The sequence below is a fragment of the Panicum virgatum genome, chromosome 3N, assembly GCF_016808335.1.
Source record: "Panicum virgatum strain AP13 chromosome 3N, P.virgatum_v5, whole genome shotgun sequence".
Classification (NCBI taxonomy): domain Eukaryota; kingdom Viridiplantae; phylum Streptophyta; class Magnoliopsida; order Poales; family Poaceae; genus Panicum; species Panicum virgatum.
Window position 1 is genome coordinate 12,714,989 of NC_053147.1, and position 21,644 is coordinate 12,736,632.

Genomic DNA, 21,644 nt, shown 5'->3' on the forward strand with positions numbered 1-21,644 from the left:
ACGAAACTTCGTTAATTCTTTTAAGGGATCACAACACTTCAAGCAATAGACAACGTGTAAGATCAAGGAGCACAAATAATGGCCATGCAGGAAAAATACAGATCAGCTTGCTAGCAGAACTGGATCTTCTCATTCGGGCCTCCACAAACAGAATTGCACAGGCAAAGGATCTCGATTACATAGTAAAAACGAGTAACGGGTAATAGAACAGTACTTCAATGCATAAACATGAACCTAAACCGCCGCAAAGTAACAAATGCTGAAAGGGAGCTCAATTACAGAGTACAAACGAGTAAAGAGTAACAGAATAGTACTCGTACTCCCTGCATACACATGATGCATGATAAACTGCTGAAAAAGGAACAATTGCAGAAACAAGAGTTATCTGATATGAAATTAATCAAGTCATAGATTCAGTACAGATGCCCAAATTATCCAATGCAAGGATGTGCCAAAGCTCTCAAGCAAACACAGCACAAGACACATATCGTGAGATAAATAATAGAGATCTACAGAATCGAGGTACCATTTCAAGGGTCCAAAAATTACCAAGCACGAAAAGCCTCAACGGCAACAGAACAAGAAAGCACGAAAAGCCTCAACGGCAACAGAACAAGAAGCGGAGACAGCTTGAGTTTATACAATTTAGGTACCTACCTCCAGGGTTAAATATTAACTTGAAACTATATGCATGATAAGTAATCAAATTTACAGCTTACAACACAATCTATGGACAACAAATTGCAACACCCAAACTCTGCAACATACATTTCTTACAACCATGCCAGGCAGCAAGGGCAACTATTGAAGGAACAGAGGCAGGCTTCTGCATCTATCGGATTAGCTGATTATAGACCAGCTAATTAGAACTATGGCCGCCCTTCAAAATTCCAAATCTATTCAGTGGTCCATATAAATAAACACTACAAGGACCACCAGTCAAACAGGCCGGACCTCATGACACCGTTCTTCCATAGCAAATGGAAGCTAAGTACAGATTTTTCGCCCATTTATCCTGCAAACATATTAATTAGTATGTGCAAATAGATGGTCGATCTTAGGTTAGAGGAAAGGGGCAATAGTATCAAAGTCACCTTCACATGTTGGCTGGGAAAAGCAGATGTTCTTAGGGTTTCCTGCGTTTCATCAGCAGGCTTTCTTTTGGGGATGCTCAGGATAAATGCTGCCTGATCCCATGTCGCAGCTGTCGAGGTGATGCGAAATCCATTATCCCAACGCCGATGGATACCCTCACTTGGATACAAGAAATCAAGCTCCACAACCTACAACAGAAAATGTCAAAAATAAGCATCAAAATAAACCATGTAGCTTTTTAGCATATGCTCTGTTGAATTCGTAATGCTCATATCAAGATTCAGCAATGGCAAAGCATGCCAATGTGATTCAATTTTTTTAGGATAGTAGACAAATGGAACGGAAGGCAACCTTAAGATATACAAGATGCGATCATGTTAACATACCTGAGCTGTAAAGCCAGCATTACGAGACATGACCACTGCCCACCTGCTTCCTGCAGTGGCCATAGCAGTAACATAGAAACCCTCCCTCCATTTTTTGTTGATCCACTTGAAGGGAAAGGAATCGCTTACTTTGTAGGATTGCTGGGCATATTGTGTTCCTGGAGAGTTCAAAGTCAAAACCAATCTACATAGTATATTCGAGGACAATAACTTGAACTGTAAGAGCCTCCAACGAAAAGGTTGAAATTGCAGCTTGACAAAAAAGATCAAACTAGTCCGCTTTATCTCACTATACAGAACTTCTGGAAAGAAAAGGAGGATGTTGTATGGAAAATCTGTCAGTGCCATACTGCACGAGTGTTGCACAATGTTAATACTTGAGATTATTCCTGTAAAATTAAGCTGAAATTTATATTGAGTAATGGGGGAAGCTCCAAGGTGTGAGAGAAACAGTACCAGGACATACTATCATATTCCTGGTACTAAGCATGCAAGGGAGTTTTTTTTTTAGCCCAGGCACTAACTGTATTACCTCTGGACATGACCACCAGTGAACTCCCATTGTTCGCACCTGCTAGTGCAGTGATATAGTAGTTTTTCTCCCACTGCTCCATTATCCATTCCTGAAAGCAACACAAACAAGAAAATCAAAATAAATTTCAAGAAAGCAAAGTACATGCCAGCATAATATCAATATATGCTACTAATCTTACAACACAGAGTAAAATAGTAATGATGATATGAACTTTGATTTAGGGGGTAAACATCTGAGGGGAGCCAGACAGCGATGGCTTTGTGGTAGAAAGCGCTAGTGGAAGAAGGGAACTAAGGAAGGGGAGGCGCTTGGCTGATGGAACACAAGAGCGATTATTGGGAACTTTACTTCGATTATTCATTGCTTGTTCTCAAACAAGTGCTCCCAATCTCCAAAAACAGAGTTAACATTCATCATTTACAACCCAATCTAATATATACTTCTTTATCCCCAAGGATCCTATCTAACAAACTAACAGATGAGATCACGCGACAACTAAATGGCAACTGAGAAGAGAATAAGAAGGAAGCCAGACGCATGGATGCGATCAGCTTCTATTGCACATGCCGTTCAGCCCTTTCTCCTTGACTGTGCATGCGCAGTCACAGGCCCAGAGCCCATAACATATGAGAATGCTCGAATACAAAAAGAACGGGCCTAGCTTACCTTGTGAAGAAAATATGGAGAAAGTTCATATATTTGAGAAGAAAATCCAGTGCCAGCATCCATTATCAAAGCCCACAGATTTGAACAAGAGGCAACAGAGCTTATGAACAAGCCATCCTCGTTCCCTTTTGAAATATGCTGTGCTAACCTACTGTCTGCAACATTATAGTGATACCTGCAAATGAACCATCGTTAGAATGGAGCGTTTTATTTCCAACTGAAGCATACACAATCATACCTCTGTTTCATAGGCCGCCTGGCATTGTAAACACTAATCCATTGGGTCGCAGGCATCCCCATCCTAATCTTCTTCTTAGGTTGCTCATCATCATCTTCCTCCATCATAAGACGGCCTCTCTTCTGGCCTACGTGATATATAAGCTGGTAGAAGTCACAAATTAGTTTATTAGTATCCATAATCCATACACATACAATCACATGTAAAAAAGTACAACTCTAGAATAAGCAGAGGCATGCATGCCCTTAGTAAGATTGTGATAGCTGGGAGCAATCTTCAGTTAATAAGAAGCAAAAGGTTGGAAAGGATTGTACCTTCTGAGCACCATCTGTGTTGATTGGCCTTATGTCTGGATTTGGACCAACAATGCCATCAAAAAGAGAAATGCACTTTGCATAATTTGGTTCTTCATCAAACTTTAAGTTCACAACATACTCAATAAATTGTCGGAAAGGTTGCGGGCAAAAGCAACACAAAGATTCTGGGGAAATTGTCATCTTTTTCTTACAAACAAGGAAACCTTTATTCTCCCCCTAAAATCAATTTGTAGAAAACTCTAGTAAGGGGAAAGAAAAGAAAATGAAAAACACTGAAGTCAGTGAAGAAAAACTCTAGACAAACTTCACCTGATATCCTTGCCAAGGAAGGCGACCGCGCAGAAGAAAAATAAGTGTGTATGCAAGGGATTCAAGGTCATCCCTTCTGCTTCCAGTTCTTCCCAAATGGGCATGCACGCTAGCATAGCGCACAGTTCCCCTGTTGAGTCAAAAATTGAAGAATGCAAATAAATTGTCAGCGTAGAAATAAGAATGAATAAATCCATTACAAGTTAGAACCTAGGAAAGTACTTCTCTTACAAACCTAAAGACGTCAGGCCTCTGATCATATTCGACATGCTCTCCTGTACCAGTGTCTCTCCATCTAGTAGCTGTGTTGAAAATAATTAAATCAATATCAAGTCAAATAAAATAAAATAACACATATATTTGAAGGCCCAATGGCCCGATATGACACTAAATTTTTCTCTGAAGTAGAATATCAAATGAAATCACCTAAACCAAGGTCAACAAGAAACAGTTTCTTCTCTTCCAGGGTGCCTGGAGGTCCAAGCAAAAAGTTTTCAGGTTTCACATCTCCATGGACATACCTACCATAAAAAGAGATTTTAGCTATAATTTTATGCACAGTATGCAACATACATTAGTCTCTTTGGCGAGAGTATATTAGATACCCTTTTGAATGCATCTTCTCCAATATGGAAATTGCTTCTATGGCAATGCAAGCAACCATTTCAACAGACATGCTGCCAACGAAACAAATCAGAATCAATTAATAAGTGAGAAAGCTGGAAAACATTAAGAAAATGGGACAGCATTAGATGCTTACGAGTGGGAGTTATTATTCCAAACATCCCAGAGGCTTGGTCCCAACATGTCCATAATCTGCATAGAGGTAGCAGTGAATAGGCTTTTCTAGGTAATGAAGTGCCCAAACCATTTTATTCAATAGTCAATACATGGGCACACCAGGAGGTTTATGGGACGGGGTGGAGGTGGGAGTGGGTGTTATGGATATTGACAGCTCAGAAAGTATCATTTTATTCAGTAGTCAGTCCATATTATTTACTTGAGAACCGATGAATGGAGTTAGATAGTATGCAGCATGCTAGGTGGTGTCAAGTACAGTCACCAGCTAAATTAGAATATGGATATAATTAGAAAAATATTTATGAGTTCTTTAAGCAATCATAAATGGGCAGTTACCAACTAAAAACACAGTTATTCTGTTTTTGAGCCGGGCAAGGCTTTTTCCCTGGACATAGAAAAGTCACCTCATCAATCACAAGGTCTCCCGTGGAGAAAAAATGGATGTTAAAGTTTTTAACTGATCAAGATGCCAGCTCATTATGTTTCTAATGATTCAATACTAGTAATTATACATTACCTATACCTAATAATGCCATTAATGCTAGTGCCAATTGTAGTGATAGTGTGTATTTAGAAAACTGAGGAGGGAGCTAGAAAAGGATTAATTGGATTAAACATTAATAGAAGGAAAATTTGAAACAAAATAGGTTATACATCATACATGTGCCACGAAAAATGGGGACAATATCATAGTTTAGCAGATGTACTTGTGCATGCACTATATACGATGATACGAAATATGAAGAAGGAAAGATTTCATGCTTATTACCATGATATAATACTCTCCCTGCTTCCCCTTGTAGTGTACTCTTGGTACGCCATGAATTCCACTAAGAGTGCTGCAGGATGTATGTTTTATAAAAACACATGAGTTAACATACAAATTCAATCGCAATCATGCCAAAGAGAAAAATGTAGAAAATGGTGCAAGAGAAATAGGACAAAATGGTCACTTACTTGTACACTTGCCACTCATAGGGGGCACCATAGTTGCAACCTTTGCTGGTTCGATGTTCAAATTTTATTGCAACCTAGTGTGAACCAAAGCATGAATACTGATGCAACTACAATAGCATCAAGTTACAAATAAAGTTCCAGAAAAGGCGCACAGACCTCCAAAGCATTTGCACCAGGTGTCCTGTCACTAACACTCGGAGCGGAAATACGGCGGCCAACATATACTTGCCCAAATCCTCCCTTTCCAAGCTTTCTATCAAGTCTGTAGGTAGGCGAATTGCCAATTTGAACCTGCTCCAGCACATCAGAGAACTATATAAGTCATACCACCAATAGTACAACACAACATCCTATCTTGAAATCTGATTATTATTGCAAGGTATAGGTATAGGTCCAGTACACATGAGAAGTGAACAAAGACCAGTCAATGTCTACTACGGGTATAGGTCCTTTTATATGTAGAAACAAAAATGACCTGACTTGTCAATAGTGTAATGATTGATAATAATACGCCATCTTCAACAGCTAGATCAAGCAACTTTCATTCCTAGTCAGGGGAAACAAATGTTACAACAGAAGTCCTGTTCTTACAGCCCTTACACAGCACTCATCCTATTTATTAATTTCAATAATTTCCATCAAGAGAATTGAGAACAGATGTGGATAGAGCAACTTCAAAGTTGTTATGCATCTATTTCACTAGGTTCTACTATATTACAAGCTAACACATGTTCTGCATTTTCAATAGATGAAATTTATCCTTCCTGGGATGCTATAGTGCATAACATGCAAAAAACATCTTTGCAGCATGCAGGCATTCATGTGTTCCTGCCTCTTTCTGAAAACACCGTAAGATGTGCTATTATTCTTATTAAAAAACACAGTTATCTGGTGCTTCGGAAAGAAAAAAACTGCCATGCAGGGATACCAACCTCCACATAACAGCCTAGATAATTTTTCGATTTCCACATCAAAACTGCAGATTCGTGGCCCTATAAACAGCATATAGTTGGTGCATCGTATTCTGATGGAGCCTTAGTACCTTACAAAATTACAAACGGCAATGCCATACTTCCTCGCATCAATTGGCTCCCTCCATAGATCACCTACAGCATTATAATTTCCATGGCTACTACTTAAAGAATACAAAGGCGGAATTTTCTTTTGCTGATCCGCTTTGCCAGATACAGAAAAACAAAAAAACAGCACCTACTCCACAAATGTCAAGCGCGAGAAGAGTGTCATGTTTCCCAAAATGGCATGCTCATTTAACATCACAGACTAGAGCAGCAATGCCACGCCAATGCGGGGCCTAACATAAGAAGAACCCAAACTCATCCGTACCGGTGCCCTTAGCATGGGAATTAAACCGGACCGTTTCATCAACCATTCAAATGCCGCCTATTCATGCCAGCATGCGCGCGCACCGCTCGAGCTCACGCGCTCAATGCCCAATCCGCCCGCAAGCAACTACCGCCAGCGTCTAATCGCGGGGTCCCAATCCCCGAACGCCGCCCAATTGTGAACGCGCGGGAGCTAGCGAGAGAGAGGAGAGAGATCCTGACCGTCTCGGGGAGCGGCGTGGCGCTGCCGTCGTCGCCAGGGGCGGCGCCGGCCCTGTCGACGCTCCGGACGACGCTGTCGCCGTCGTCCATCCCCTCGCGGACGGCACCTCTCCCTGTCGCGATCCCTCCTCCAGCGGCGGGGGTGGCCGCTCCTTCAGGCGACCGCTGCTTTCGCTTCGGCGGGTGCTCCCTCGTGAGAGACCGGGACACTGTACGGTAAGAGGTCGGCTGCGCGAGGTTGAGGTGGCGGCGGCGGTGGACTGGTCGGCGACGGGGAGGAGATGAGAGAGAACAAAATGGAAAGCAAAAGCAGAGGCGAGGAGAGCAGGGGGGCTGGAAGATTCTGGACGGAGATCTCTCTCGAGTCTCGACTCGTAGCGCGGACGATTCCTTCCTCCCCTCGTCGACAGCGTAGAGCTATCGTTCTGCCTCTGTTCCCGGAATACGCATTCTACAGGTTACGCCTTTGGTATCATCGGAGAAACTTCACGGGCATCAGTCCAACTGACAAAATGGGCCTAATTTGACTGCACAGAATGGGCTCTAATGGGCCTTGCAGTCCTTTCCAGAGACCCCTGGACTTTTTCGTTCAGCTTCTAGAGGCTGTTCGGCTGGTGGGATGAATAGTGCTCGACTGATAGAATAAATAATATTATGTAAAAAAAAAATAAACCGAGATAAGCCGAGACAAGCCGTGACAAGATCAGCCGAACAGCCCCTAGTCTTTCTCGCTTCGCCGTCGTGGTGGGGCACCGTCAGCCGTCAGGGTCCGTACATTGTCTAGTGTCTCCTGTTTCCCTCCCAGACGCCGCCGCCGCCGCCGCCGCTGCCCGGTTGCTCTCGCCATGGCCGACGCCGCCGACGCCCTCTCAGGTTCCGCTGGATCCAACCTCGACTCTCTCTCTTCTCCCTCAACCTCTGCTTCTCTTCCCTCGCTCAGTGTGGTCGCGTCTGATTGGCTTCTACCGGTTCCGCAGCTCGGAGCAAGGTGCAAGCTTTCCTAGAGGCTGCGCGCGCCGGCGACCTCGATTCCCTCAAGAGTACGTGCCTCCGGCTTCACCAGTCACTACCCGTTACTGCCGTCTGCCCGTCTCGCTCATCTTCTCACCAGAGGGAGCCTAGCTACTTGCAGGCCTCGTCGCGGCGCTCGACGAGGAGGGCACGGGGGCCGCCGCCGTCGCCGCCGCCGTGCGGGACGCCAACAAGCGCACCGCGCTCCACTTCGCCGCGCGCGCGGGCCGCACCGACGTCTGCCAGTTCCTCATCGACCAGCTCGGCCTCCCCGTCGACCCCAAAGACGATGATGGTAATGCACCCTTCGCTGTTCATCTTCTGTACCCCAATGCAAACATGACGCTGTGTCTGTAAACTGTAATTCTGTATGTATGCCATCTCATCTGCACCCGCTTCCTCCTGGCTAGGCGAAACTCCACTCATCCATGCTGCGCGCCAAGGCCATCTGCACACTGTCAAGTATCTACTTGACCATGGAGCCGATCCTTCGGTAGCCTCCAACCTAGGAGCCACAGCGCTACATCATGCTGCAGGAATAGGTAAGATGCGCCCTCCTCCATGCAACATTTTTTTTTCTTTTCGCAATACCAATCAATCACCAAATCATGCATCTTCTGATTGAGCAGGAAACACGGAGCTCATGAAGCTTCTACTCTCCAAGGGAGTTGATATCGAATCAGAAAGTGATGCCGGTACTCCCCTTGTATGGGCTGCTGGTCATGGACAGGAAGGGGCAGTCAAACTTCTGCTTCAACATAATGCTAAGGTACTGATTTATTTGGTTCTTCTTTGTCACCCCATCAACTTCATAGCAAATTTAGTAACAAGCATAAGGTCGCCTAAGCATGCAGTTCTTCCGATGCTATCATTTCACCTTACTATATATATCCACAATCATTTTTTTAATGACCACAACCCTTTCTCCTTGATTTGAACCAATTAACGACAAAAACATTTAGCGATAGGTTCCCCTTTTATTTTATAAATATGAAACAAAGCTCAGAGTCTACAAGAACAGAGACAAAATTAAATAGGTATATGACGCTGATAGATCTCAACGGGACTATAATATAAACACCAAATATGATCTATTAACTTAACTCGTAACCAAGTCGGTAAATGAGGTAAAAAATTCTTTCAAACCTTTTACTTTACCAGACAGTTGGGATATCTTTCATCTGAACGTGATTCTTGGCACTATATAAAAGATGCATATGTTTCACTGTTTCCAAATGTGCCAATCTGAAAGCCCAAGAAATATTTTCTGATTTGCTGTGTATGATTTGAAGTTAGTTAGCCTTCCTGCAATGTTAATTATTGGGCTAATCCTTTATCTTTTTGTGCAGCCAAATATTGAAAATGCTGATGGTGCCACAGCATTATTATCTGCTGTTGCCGCAGGTTCCCTCCCATGCTTGGAGGTTCTACTTGAGGTACGCAGTCTCTAAATGATGACTGAAATACCTGTTCTTTCTTCGCCTACTGTGTATCCTATATTATTAGGATTAGTAGGAACACACATAAATAAAGTTAAGCACATTTCTTGTGGCCCTGTTTTTCAATCTTGCTTATACTATGTAATGCAAACTATAATGCCCGTTTGCTAGCATAAGAGAGTTTCGACAAAACGAGCCAAAATGTTTGTATTCTTCACTTTGTTGGCTAACCTGTTTCTATTAGTTGACTGATACACACTACACAGTATGGTTCTATTTACTTAGTTACTGTTAGTAATAACTTTGTATCAACTATGCTTTCTACCTCAGAAACTAACTGAATAATTTGCAATGTAGGCAGGTGCAAACCCAAATATCAGGGCTGGTGGAGCAACCCCATTGCATATTGCTGCAGATAGTGGAAATATAGAATTAATCAAATGCTTACTTAAAGCTGGAGGGGACCTAAATACCTGCGATGATGTAAGTTGCATTCCATCTTAAATAAAATAAGTTGTAGTGTTATATTGAAATTTCAATATCCAGGTTCATGATATATGTTGACCTGTTTCTAAGATCCATCAGATGCAACCAATCTTTAGGTCTTTGTATCCAGAACATGCCATCAGACACCAAATTTAACTTGATGGTGCTGCTGTTATATAATTTATATACCATCATCATATTACAAACTACAGAGTGTATTAGTGGTAGCTTTGGATTGAGCAACTGCCTTTCTGTTGCTTCTGTAAGCACTTCCCATCACCTTGTGTGCTGAAAGTTGAATCTTTGTTGGGTGTTAATGCAGCTCAAATCGCATTTACATTTCGTTAAATAGTACATGGTTCATTGTTGTTCTGTCATACAGACAAGTGAAGTGAACATTTGATTGCCATGTGATTTCCTTAGGATGGACTAAAGCCAATACAGGTCGCAGCTTGGGGAAATAACCGTGAAGTTGTGGAACTTCTTTTACCATTAACATCCCCAATTCCAGGTGTTTCAAACTGGAGCGTAGATGGAATTATAGAATACATGCTGGCTAAAGAGACTGAAGAAAAGGTGCTGCTTGAATAATCATTTTAGCTATTTTGCATCCTCATAGGTTCCATAAACCTCTTGCAAAACATACAAAAGTTCCCTGTGTTTGCTAATCGTTGAACAAATTTTACAGTCCCAATTGAAGGAAGGAACATCTCTGAAATCAGGCAGACCACAGCCTGTTGAGGTATGTCATGCACTCATGCTCATACATACTTTTGGTGACAAACTGACAATCAAGGCTTGCATTGTCTTAGACAGTCAAGCCATATACATTTATTAGGAAGGATACCCAGGGCTTGCTTTATCTTATTTAATTCTTAGATAAAGATAGACTTGATGTGACAGTTGAGATTAGTTAAAATTTGAAATCTGACAGTAGTTAAAATGCTGTGCAGGTGTCATCCGAAGCAAAAAAGAGATCCTTGGAAGCTAAATCGAGAGGTGATGATGCCTTCAGAAGGAAGGATTACCTTGTAGCAGTTGATGCGTACACGCAGGTAACTAAGATTGGATTATTCTTATTTTTCACATAGAAGGAGCACAACAAAAATGAAGGAATTGGGCTTCTTACTGTACCTGAGATTCGACTGTTATTCTTCATTGTCATAACGTTGGCACGGAATCACATCAGGCTACAGAGCTGGACCCAAATGACGCAACAGTGCTCTCAAACAGAAGCCTCTGCTGGCTACGGGCAGGGCAAGCTGAGCGTGCTCTGGAGGATGCGAAAGCATGCCGAGCATTGAGGCCAGATTGGGCGAAAGCTTGCTACAGGGAAGGTGCAGCCCATCGCCTGTTACAGGTATGTGACATTGAGAGATGTGATTGGGAATTCACCGACAACTGGGCTGTCTTTAGGCGGTGGTTGATTTGTTTTGTTGTGTGTGGTGACCCTGGCAGAGGTTTGAGGAAGCCGCAAACGCCTTCTATGCGGGCGTGCAACTTGAGCCGGAGAACAAAGAGCTGGTCAGCGCATTCAGGTAGAAACATCCCCGGCTTTGTTTCGTTATGGCCATGGCCATGCTGAGCTATGCTTTGTTCTTGTACACGTTGATATTCCTTATGTTGATGAAGCAAACAATAAACAGGGAGGCCATCGAAGCTGGGAGGAAGTTCCATGGGGTGGACAAGCCGAATCCAGCGCAATGAGACGAGTATCTTGTGAATTGAAGCTGTAACTGTTTGCCTTGATTAGAGATATGTTGATGAGGAACCAGTCTAGTTGGATTGGCAGGAATGTTTAGCTGAAATTTGATGGGATGGTAATGAGAAACTCAAGTTGGAGTGTTGGACGACCAGGAAGTTCGAATGTATGCAAAGTTTTTTTGAGGTGGGATGGTTTTTGCGGTGTTTATGTCTGTACGGGTGTCGAGATGCTTTTCTTGGTAGCTTGAGATGATGGGTGAAAAAAAATCATGACACATTACAACGAGACGATACAACACTGAGTTCGGCAGGCTGGAGCTGGAGGCTGGAGTGGTGTGAGAGAAAAACACTATTACCTGGCTGGTGGCTGGAGGCTGGAGCTAGAGCGATGTGAGAGAGAAATACTGTAGCGTTGAAGGCTACAACAACAACAGCATAGCATTTTTCTCCAAGCAAATTGGGGTAGGTTAGAGATGAAATCCGAAAGAAATAATTTCAAGATTCATGCACATTGATAACTAGTCTCCAAATGCTCTTATCCAAAGCTATCTCTTTAGAGACATTTCAATCCTTAAAGTCTCTATTAACCGATTCATTCCACGTCAGTTTAGGTCTACCTCTACCCCTCTTTACATTATCGACCCGCTCAAGAACCTCATTACGCATCGGCGCCTCAGGAGGCCTTCGTTTGACATGTCCAAACCATCCCAGCCGATGCTGGGTAAGTTTCTCCTCAATTGGTGTCACCCCGACCCTATCCCGAATAACTTTGTTTCGGACTCTATCCCTCCTTGTGCGCCCACAAAACCACCGCAACATCCGCATCTCTGCTACACTCATTTGCTGGACATGTCGCCTTTTTGTAGGCCAATATTCAGCACCGTATAACATCGCCGGACGAATTGTTGTCCTATAAAATTTGCATTTTAGCTTTTGTGGCACCCTCTTGTCACAAAAGATGCCAGAAGCTTGCCGCTATTTCAACCAGCCAGCTGAAATTTTATGCCTAACATCTTCATCAATGTCGCCATCCTTTTATAGCACTGATCCTAAATACCGAAAAGTATCATTCTGAACCACCACTTGCCCATCTAGACTAACGTCTCCCCCCTCATGTCTAGTCGCGCTGAAATCGCACATCATGTACTTAGTCTTGGTCCTAATAAGATTGAACCCTTTCGACTCTAACGTGCGTCTCCACAGCTCTAACTTCCTATTAACACATGCCCTACTCTCGCCAACTAGCACCACATCATCAGCAAAGAGCATACACCAAAGGATCTCACATTGTATATCCCTTGTGACCTCATCCATCACTAAAGCAAATAAATAAGGGCTCAATGCTGACCCCTGGTGTAGGTCTATGTTAATAGGAAAGTCAGTGGTGTTGCCATCACATGTCCGGACAAACGTCGTACGAAGGACAAAATTATATGTTAAATATTTAAAAAGTTGGAATGTCCTTCGTAAAGTGTGGAATTTAGCACTTAAATTTTTGAAAGGTACATATTTATGAAATAATGAACTATTGAAAGTATTAAAAAGAAATGTGTCCTAAAGGAAGATGGAATAAAAGAAGAACAAAGGTAGATTGGTCTTTCTTACGCATTGGGCTAAACTGGACCTTCTGCAAAGAGATTGGCTAGGACGCAAGTGGTTTAGATGCGAATTGGCTTGCAGTCCAATGGTAGGACGGTCCAATGGGATGCTACCCACCAGGATTCAAATCTTGGTGTTCGCATTTTTTCTTGGGATTTTTTTATAATTTACCGGTGTTACACATTAAGTGGTAAGCGACGTTCCTGTCGACGACGAGGCGCCAGTGGTGACTTCGGGAATCTTCAGATCTGCCGATGCTCAGTCCTTCAGAGGTGCTCATAGGGGTAGGGTTTGCGTACGCGTATTCATAGGGTGTGAGTGTGCGTGCGTGTTGTGGGCGTCTTCGTTGTACTGTGTGATTCTCAAAAAAAAATAAAGTGGTTTAGATGATTTTTGATTTGTGTGATCTTGAAATATATTTTTCTTTCTCAAATCGTGAATATATTTTTGATTCTGTTCTACCACCGCATGGGCTCGCTCGGCGGTCTCAGCCCAACACCGGGGGAGCCCAACAGAGCACGTCAGCACCCAATGCGGAAGTCCCCCCCCCCCCCCCCCCCTCTCTTCTCCCCCCTCGATATCTCTCTCGCTCGCTCGCTCGGCCGCCTTCTTTCCAAGCGGCGTCGCGGCGACGACAGGGGAGTGGCGCCGCCCTTGCGAGTTCTTCGTTGGACGCTTCGCCGGCCGAAAAGGTATGTCCGCCCTTTCCCTTCCCCTCCTTTCCTTCTGTGCGAAATCGAATACCCAAACCCCCTTTTGTATTCGGATCTGGCCATGGATCCCTTTCCCGTCCCTTCCTTTCCTGCTGTGCGAAATCGAACACCCAAACCCTCTAATGTGTGCAATTTGTGTCCGGATCTGACCATGGATTTCACCTACTAACTTCGATTTTTTGGGCAAAATTATTGGGTGTATGTACCTCTTTGTAGACGATCCTTTTACTTACATCTTGCTAGGAATTATCAACATTCTTGCAAGGTGATGCCAATGATATGCAATTTGGTGCAGGACACGTCTCAGCGATGGGTGACTACACAATCCAGATCAGCACCAAGCTCATCGACCAGCTTGCTCGCGACGATGAGAAGGTCAAACGGAAATCCAGGAGGCCCAGGCCTAAGAAGAAGGCCACCGTGCAACAGCATGAAGAACCCCAGGACATCAAACCGAAGGAATTCCCAAGCGAGCCCAAGACCAGCAGCCCTGCCCCTGCACCTGTTCCTGCTCCTGGGTGGCCTGTGCAGCCTCCCCCAATGTTTTTGCCAGTGACCCCTGCTCCCCCAGCACCCCCAGCTGCAATGCCGGAGGTGGAAGCCATCCGTTCCATTCTTAAAGAAAGCGAGGCGGTTCTGGAGAAGCTGGACAAGCAGGAGGCTGGGGCACGCCAGGAGCTCAGCAAGAGAGCAAAGGAGCTGCACGACAAGGAGTTCAAGCTGCCGTACCAGAACCCCATGCCCTGCACTCAGGAGAGAGCACGCTGCCTTGAGTGTTACAAGAGCAATGCAAAGGACCCACTCAAGTGCGCTGAAGCAGTCAGGACATTTGAGGCATGCGCTCTCATGGCCATGAAGGGTGCCACCACCAAGGTCGATTAGTAAGTAGCCCATGAAGCTTTGTGGGTCAGGGTGACCTGATATGCTGTTCTCCCTTGTCGTTTCCATTTTTGAGGTGATCCAATAACCTGGATTTTTCATGGGAACCACAAAAACATCATTGTAGATTTCTAATTGCGCTGCACTGGGCTAGGTAAGGCTGGATAGCCTTGAGTTTAGAGCTTCCATATTACAAATATATATTTGGCATAATCGGAATATCAATTGCTGCTCCGAAGTTTTTTGTCTGAATGAGATGGGAGGTGTCATGAGTGAGATCAGTATCCACTGGCTGAACTGCTGATTGTTGCATTGTATATGGTATCATGATCAGGCTATTGTCAGTCATACACTTTTGCTTGTGCCTCTGTGTACCTCTTTTCCATGTTCTGTGAGACTGACACAGTTTAGCTGCAGCTCTGCTTTTTGATATTCACTCAATCACTCAGCTGTTGGGATGTAGCATTGTACCTAAGTGGGTCTATACGATCTGCTGATAACCTTTTTGGTCAAATTGTGTCCTGAACCCATTAAAGGAACCCTACTCATGGCTGCATCTGCTGATAACCTTTTTGGTCAAATTGCATCCTGAACCCATTAAAGAAACCCTACTCATGGCTGCTGCCAGTAGTTCTAGCGCCAATGGCAAGGCACAGATGCTCCTCCGCAATTCCATCGCCAGGTGAAATATACCTAGATAGATAGTTTGATCTAGATAGCTTCTTATTACTTCTTGTTTCAGATAATTCTTTCAGTGGTTGCAAAGTTTGGTAATGTTCTCTTCTCTTGTTATAGGGGCGTGTTTTTTTTTTCTTCTAAAAAACTGCTGGATGGCTAGAGTTTGATTGGGGCCTAACAACCTAAAAACATCTGTCCATTTAATTTGTTGGGTGTGCACCAAGGTGGTAACTAAAACTTGATTTGATTTTACTTCTGGCAAAAGAATATAATATATGCTGTTACCACTCTGGCTTGCTTATGGAATGATGCATTGATGCTAGCTACCTAGGTGTAACTTGCCTTGAGGCTGATGACTTGTCTTGCTCTTATAACATTGAGTTTCATTCACACATGTGAGGAGAGGTCCTTAGTTAATTTAATTGAATTCCTGGAATTCGTATAAATCATCATTGTAGGATAGAGTGCATGGTATATATCTTTTTTTCCATCTGTTTTCTTTTATTTTTGTGCTGTATTACAACTCGGCCGTGCATGATTAGTGGTAATGGGTTGTGGCCTAATGCTCTCTTCACAATCCTACTTGGCCCCTTAATATTTTTAGGTCAAAATTATATAAGATTAGAGCCCGACCCTTGAATTATTTAGTCAAAAAAATTAAGGTCCTTTACCACCCCTATGCATGATTTTTTGCCCCTGCTTGCTACTCTGTGGCATGCATGGTTTAACTGCTAGCTGCAGTTATATATTCCATGGTCTAAATGAATCGGTCCTCCAACAGAACAGAGCATGGACAGCGTTGTTCTTTACTTTTGCTAGTATTCATCCAACTGTTGGATTGTTGTATCCAAAGTCATCTGCTGCAGCGTGCTGGTTAGTATTTGGTCGAACTTAAATGAAACTAGCGAACTTAGAAATATGCCCCTCTTCAATATAATGGGTCAAAGAAATATACATAATTATCCCCAGTCACCGGGCTTGTTCTGGGAACGTGGTTCCTGACGTTCCCTTACCGGGAATATGGGTACATTTTTAGTGTTAAAATCACTCTTAAAACACTCTTAAAACAACGGTTCCTGGGAACTTTTGTGACTGTGATTATCCCCTCCCTCTCCTAGTCCCAGCGGAAGAGGATGCATCGATGGGTTAGTTGACGATGGAGGTAGCTAGCTTGTAGACAGGATAAACAGATCGCTGGTTTTTTTGCGGCGGTTTTGGACGATGCATCTCATCGGTCCACCATCCATCTATACATGTCTGGGTCCGGCCACCGTTCAGCTCGCCGGCGGCGCGTCGGAGGCGGGGCAGCTCTTCAGGACCTTGCACTCCAGCTTGACCTTGCCCGCCGCGACCCCCTCCATCATGTGGTGCAGCCCCGCCTTGGCCTTGGCGCCTAGCGACTTGCTCTCCTTCTCCTCGATCGCCGGCGCCGGTGCTGGGGCGCCCTCGTCGTCCACCGCCTCCTGTTCCGCCGCTGCCGCCGGCGCGTCAGATGCCGGTGCGGACGAAGCCGCCTCCTCCGCGGCAGCCAGCGAGTGCTCCATTGCGGCCGCGAGGAGCGCCAGCAGCAGGGCCAACGCGAGCCAGGACAAGCTACCATTTAGCTTTCAGTCATATCACCTAGCAATCGTTTAGTGGTGAAGAATCATCTCGTCATCTTGAGGATTCGTCATCGGAGTGGACGATCGTCTTCGTCTCTGCCACGTGCACTCAGCATCCGTTTATGTGCCGATTTTATTTAAAAAAAACAAAAATGTAAGGGAGGCTTATAAAATATTTATTAGTCAACTAAAATAGAAAAATAATTTGCGACCAAAACCACTTTATTTGCAAGGGGCTCAAGACTCCAAGGATGGATCACATGTACACAATATGTATTCGTTTCAAAAAATGTACACAATGTCTGTTGTTCACTACGTACAGCTACATATGCTCCTATAAATCCTAGTTGATTTACAAGATAAATTATAGAATCTTGGACAAGGCAAGTAGTAAGTACCTCAAGAAGGAAAGAGTTGTCCCTTTGATTTGTAAGGGGGGCAAAAAAAAAACAAGAAAGAGGAATGAAAAAAAAAACAAGGACTTTTTACATGTGCACCTATGTAAGAGTTTGAGTTTTCCAGTCATTTATGTAATCAAAACCTACGTAAGAACCCGCATTCTACTCCTTATATGATCTGGCAGCGCTCCTACATATTCGGGGATGGCACAAGCTATGAAGCATACATGACATTCTTGTACTTTACATGTACGCAAGCATGTAAATCAAGCAATAAGAAAAGAAGCAGTTTATGTATATATATATATTTCTGAAGGACAGTACAGAGCCATGCATGCAAAGAAAGAAAGGAGGAACAATAATTGAGAAACAAAAGCAGAATCGTAAGATTGCGTGGCTACATTGGAGGAGCAATATTAGTGACTATCTCCAGGAAATAAGGATCGGAGGAGCCAATCGACGAGCAGGTAGCTAGTAGGCAGGCTGGTCGCCGGTGGTGATGTGCACCCCGACGACGATGACGAAGACGGTGATGAGCGCGAAGAAGATGATGGAGTGGACGACGATGGAGGCGGCGCTGGTGTGCAGGTTGCCGAACTCGACGAAGCTGCAGTGGCCGGGGAGCTGGAAGAGCAGCCCCGGCGAGAGGAGCACGAACAGCACCACCGCGATCACCACGGGGCCCCAGTCCGACATCCTCTCCTTTTTTCTGTTTGATCTTATCACCTGCAGGCAGCTGATTGGCTAGCTAGCTGTCAGAGTAGTTAGAGCTGTAGTATGCTTCTTGTTCTTGACTTGTGGGAATGTGGGGGTGGAGGGGAAGAAGGCGAGGTGAGCTGATGATCATGTGGGCGTGGCTTAGCTTGCTTTCCTCTGGTGCTCGCTCTCTCGACAACGCTAGCTCTGGCTTGTCCTTTGGGTGGCATGATACCAACCGATCCGCCTTGCTGCGGCCGGTGGTGTTTCGCTTTCCATGGCCCCTCGCGCCTCCTCTCGATCAGTACCTGTTTCTTCATTCTAATTTTAAGTTTTTAACACTCATATATATACTACACTGCTCTGTATCTTCAGAAGGCATGCACTTGTATACATGAACAATAGTAACAATCCCCACTTGCATTGGAGATCTCCAGGGGTGCAAATTGGTGACCTTTAGATGCACCTCCAACTATCATTAGTTCAAAATTTTTTACTATTTTTTTCAAAATGAGATCTGATTTTAGTGAAATAGTACAATATTTTGAATTAAAAAGGGTTGAATGTGCATTTGAGAGTCACTAATTAACACATCTAGAGATTTCCATTGGTCGCGTCGTCAACAAGCTGACCGTGATTTTGCAGGTTCCTACACCGTGCGTGCGTCTGATGTCCTTTTGCTTTCCATCAAGGCAAAATAGTTGAGTAAAGGGAGCTAGTGCAGATGGTAGACAAAAGGCGGGCGATCATATGATTCCAGGAATATGTGGCCATGTGGGAGCGTCTTGTTTGAATTTCTACTCAGATAAAAAGACAAAACATTATAGTAAACACAGCAGCAAGATAAGGGAATTAAGTTACCAGTTGCTAACGGAGAAGCAGGCAATTGACTGTTCTAGAGGTCTTTTATAGTACAATATGATCATATATTCATATACTACCATACGAGGACTCTCGTATGTAAATATCGAACGGTTGAGATTTATCTATATCACTGGTGTGCTTCCTCCTTGCGCGCGCTCTAGGTATAGTAGGCCAAACGGGCCGCACAGCACGGCACGGGCACGGCGACACTGTTGTGCCGTGCCACGTAGTGCCGCGATGCCAAGGTCGCGGCCCAGTCACGGCACTACGGGGGCTTCGCCATGCCGTGCCGTGCCGATGGGTACGGCGGGCCGCCGCGGGCCAGACCGGGCGAGCGCCGTCGCGTGCGAGGTCGTCATGGCGAGGCCGGGGGAGCGCAGCCGCAGGCGAGGTCGGAGGAGCACAGCCGCAGGCGAGGTCACCGGAGGCCGCCGCTACGGGGGAGGTCGCGGGAGCGCCGCCGCGGCCGAGGTCTCTCTCCACTCAATCTGGGGCGCGCTACGGAGGGGCCCTCGAGACCTCGACCAGCTGGGGGCGAGTGGAGAGAGGGCTCCTGGCCTCCTGATGCTTGTCTCGGTGAATGGAGAAACTCCTGATGTTTGCCTCTCGCTGGATCGAGTGAGCGCCGTCGTGGGCTGCCACGAGCGCTGGGGCCATCGGAGGAGAGATAGAAGAAGGGATTTGCTTTTATACCTAGGACAAGTCAATCCAACGGTTAGAACTACTGCAAATCAATCCAACGATCAAGAATAACCGGACCACCATAGTGTCAGTCCATTTATCGTGCCGTGCCCGTGCCGGCACTACGGGCCGGACTTGCGGCCCAGGCACAACCCGGGATCGTGCCCGTGCCGGCACTGGCACTATGAAACCGTGCTCGGGCCGTGCTAGTGTCGTGCTTTTTCGGACCGGGCCCGTGCCGGCCCATCGTGCTTGGCCTATTTGGCCATCTATAGCTCCAGGACTCGGGAACACTTTGCTTTGTGTTTACATGCAGTGCTGCAGAGCGCAAATTAACAAGTGCATTGCAGCTAGAGCCAGGTAGTTGCTGCTCAGATTGGCCGTGTTTGGTTAGCGGGTGTAAAAGTTTTCATAAAAACTTTTCGCTCGTTTGACCACTAATTAGAGGTATTAGATGAAGTCTAATTATAAAATAATCTTTACAATTATAGTACTGTAGCATTGCTGTAGCTAATAAGGTCTTTGACCGCATGATTAGAGGATGATTTGGGAGTGGTTACTGTAGCATCACTGTGGCCAATCATGGTGGAACTTGCTCATTAGATTCGTCTCGAAAAGTTACACCCATCCATAAAAAAGTTTCACAAATAAACTTCGTTTAGTATTTCATGCATGTATTCGTCTTTTTGTGTAAAGTTTTACCAAACACGGGCTTTGTGTATGCAGTTCCGGCCCATCCATCATGATGAGGAGATTCACATTGAGACTTGTGGCTGCCCCGTTTAGTTGCGCTCCGTAAAATTTTTGAAAAAGCATCTTTCAACATTTGAAGTACTAAACATAAACTAATCACAAAATAAATTACAGAACTCGTCTGTAAATTGCGAGACGAATCTAATGAGTCTAATTAATCCGTCATTAGAGGTTGTTTACTGTAGCAATTTAGCTTCTGATTACGGCCTAATTAGGTTCATTAGATTCATCTCGCGATTTACAGACAGCAGTCGTAATGTGTTTTTTATTTCGTCTAGATTTAAGTCTCCATACAGGTGCCGGAAATTTTTTTTAGAATTTTGATTTTTGTAACTAAACACGGCTGACTTGCAGGTCCGAGGCAAGGAACAGCCAACTCAGAGGGCCATTCAGCATTGGGCGCTCTGCATGCAGAAGAAGATCACAGACCATCAATGAATCGCAGCTCTGACCCGGGCTGTTCAAGGTGTGTTTAGATGGTTTTGGCGTAAATTTTCGAAAAAGAATTTTATTATTTCGGAGTACTAAATAAAATCTATTTATAAATTTTTTGCACGGATGAGCTGTAAATCACGAGATGAATCTAATGAGTCTAATTAATTCATGATTAATTTATAATTAGCGGATGGTTACCGTAGCATTATTGTCGCAAATCATGAATTAAGTAGGCTCATTAGATTCATCTCGTGATTTACAATCCATTCGTATAAAAAATTTTACAAATAAATTTTATTTAGTACTTCGTGTATATATCCAAATATTCGATGTGATGTTTTTTAGTGTAAAATTTGGGATCTATTCCTACCTGCCTTTTGTCAGTTCTTCTTCTTCCTTACGACTGGCGACTGTTTCCTCTCTGTGCAAGACGACAGGTCCCATCAAATAGATCACCAACTTTTTGGCTATGTTTGGTTTTATAGCGTAAGCTAATGTAGCAAACTTTGATCAATAATAAGGGATATTAAATGAAGACAGTTTGCAAAATTAACTCCATAATCCCTGCGCTACTTCGCGAGACGAATCTAATGAGACCCTTGACCGCAAGATTAGAGGATGGTTACTACAACATTATTGTAGACAATCATAAATTAATTACTGTCATTAGATTCGTCACATAAAATTGCACTCGTCTGTAGCACTTGTACGGGCATTTATGAATTTTTAATACTAAATCGCGAGACGAATCTAATGAGCCTACTTAGGACGTGATTAAATACTAAATTGCTACAGTAATAATACAGTGAACATGCTCTAATGATGGATTAATTAGGCT

The 21,644-nt window shown here is 44.2% G+C and overlaps 4 protein-coding genes across 5 annotated transcripts; 2 read left to right on the forward strand and 2 right to left on the reverse strand.

The window, feature by feature from the left end:
• Positions 1 to 610: 610 nt before the first annotated feature.
• LOC120664360 (casein kinase 1-like protein HD16) lies at positions 611 to 7,224 on the reverse strand. 2 transcript variants are annotated; one of them, XM_039943543.1, is made up of 16 exons: positions 6,870 to 7,224; positions 5,461 to 5,595; positions 5,305 to 5,378; positions 5,117 to 5,186; positions 4,307 to 4,362; positions 4,152 to 4,223; positions 3,973 to 4,067; positions 3,782 to 3,848; positions 3,547 to 3,676; positions 3,235 to 3,453; positions 2,921 to 3,063; positions 2,683 to 2,857; positions 2,014 to 2,104; positions 1,482 to 1,870; positions 1,095 to 1,283; positions 611 to 1,015 (listed from the first exon to the last, which is right to left on the reverse strand). In XM_039943543.1, exons 1-16 carry the CDS (start codon positions 6,957 to 6,959, stop codon positions 956 to 958), a joined length of 2,055 nt encoding a protein of 684 aa, XP_039799477.1. In that variant the 5' UTR covers positions 6,960 to 7,224; the 3' UTR covers positions 611 to 955. The 2 variants fall into 2 exon arrangements, with proteins under 2 accessions (XP_039799477.1, XP_039799478.1); XM_039943544.1 differs by having other exon boundaries at positions 636 to 1,015; positions 1,482 to 1,639; positions 6,870 to 7,195.
• A 350-nt stretch (positions 7,225 to 7,574) lies between these two features.
• LOC120664361 (ankyrin repeat domain-containing protein 29-like) lies at positions 7,575 to 11,721 on the forward strand. Its single transcript, XM_039943545.1, has 13 exons — positions 7,575 to 7,742; positions 7,847 to 7,909; positions 8,002 to 8,175; positions 8,291 to 8,422; positions 8,510 to 8,649; positions 9,230 to 9,316; positions 9,677 to 9,802; positions 10,229 to 10,381; positions 10,494 to 10,547; positions 10,759 to 10,860; positions 10,995 to 11,165; positions 11,264 to 11,343; positions 11,452 to 11,721. Exons 1-13 carry the CDS (start codon positions 7,715 to 7,717, stop codon positions 11,510 to 11,512), a joined length of 1,371 nt encoding a protein of 456 aa, XP_039799479.1. The 5' UTR covers positions 7,575 to 7,714; the 3' UTR covers positions 11,513 to 11,721.
• Positions 11,722 to 13,665: 1,944 nt separating this feature from the next.
• On the forward strand, positions 13,666 to 15,060 carry LOC120664362 (translation initiation factor IF-2-like). The gene is made up of 2 exons (XM_039943546.1): positions 13,666 to 13,800; positions 14,117 to 15,060. Exon 2 carries the CDS (start codon positions 14,131 to 14,133, stop codon positions 14,701 to 14,703), a length of 573 nt encoding a protein of 190 aa, XP_039799480.1. The 5' UTR covers positions 13,666 to 13,800; positions 14,117 to 14,130; the 3' UTR covers positions 14,704 to 15,060.
• A 2,591-nt stretch (positions 15,061 to 17,651) lies between these two features.
• Positions 17,652 to 18,289, reverse strand: LOC120664363. The gene has a single exon (XM_039943547.1). It carries the CDS (start codon positions 18,071 to 18,073, stop codon positions 17,849 to 17,851), a length of 225 nt encoding a protein of 74 aa, XP_039799481.1. The 5' UTR covers positions 18,074 to 18,289; the 3' UTR covers positions 17,652 to 17,848.
• Between the last annotated feature and the right edge of the window lie 3,355 nt (positions 18,290 to 21,644).

Coding starts and splice junctions, on each gene's coding strand:
- LOC120664360 (XM_039943543.1), bottom strand. CDS start 6,959: ATGGACGACGGCGACAGCGTCGTCCGGAGCGTCGACAGGGCCGGCGCC. Junction 5,596..6,869: donor CCACGCCGCTCCCCGAGACG/GTCAGGATCTCT, acceptor GTGCTGGAGCAG/GTTCAAATTGGCAATTCGCC. Junction 5,379..5,460: donor CTGGTGCAAATGCTTTGGAG/GTCTGTGCGCCT, acceptor GGTTCACACTAG/GTTGCAATAAAATTTGAACA.
- LOC120664361 (XM_039943545.1), top strand. CDS start 7,715: ATGGCCGACGCCGCCGACGCCCTCTCAG. Junction 7,910..8,001: donor CGACCTCGATTCCCTCAAGA/GTACGTGCCTCC, acceptor AGCTACTTGCAG/GCCTCGTCGCGGCGCTCGAC. Junction 11,166..11,263: donor CAGCCCATCGCCTGTTACAG/GTATGTGACATT, acceptor TGACCCTGGCAG/AGGTTTGAGGAAGCCGCAAA.
- LOC120664362 (XM_039943546.1), top strand. CDS start 14,131: ATGGGTGACTACACAATCCAGATCAGCACCAAGCTCATCGACCAGCTT.
- LOC120664363 (XM_039943547.1), bottom strand. CDS start 18,073: ATGTCGGACTGGGGCCCCGTGGTGATCGCGGTGGTGCTGTTCGTGCTC.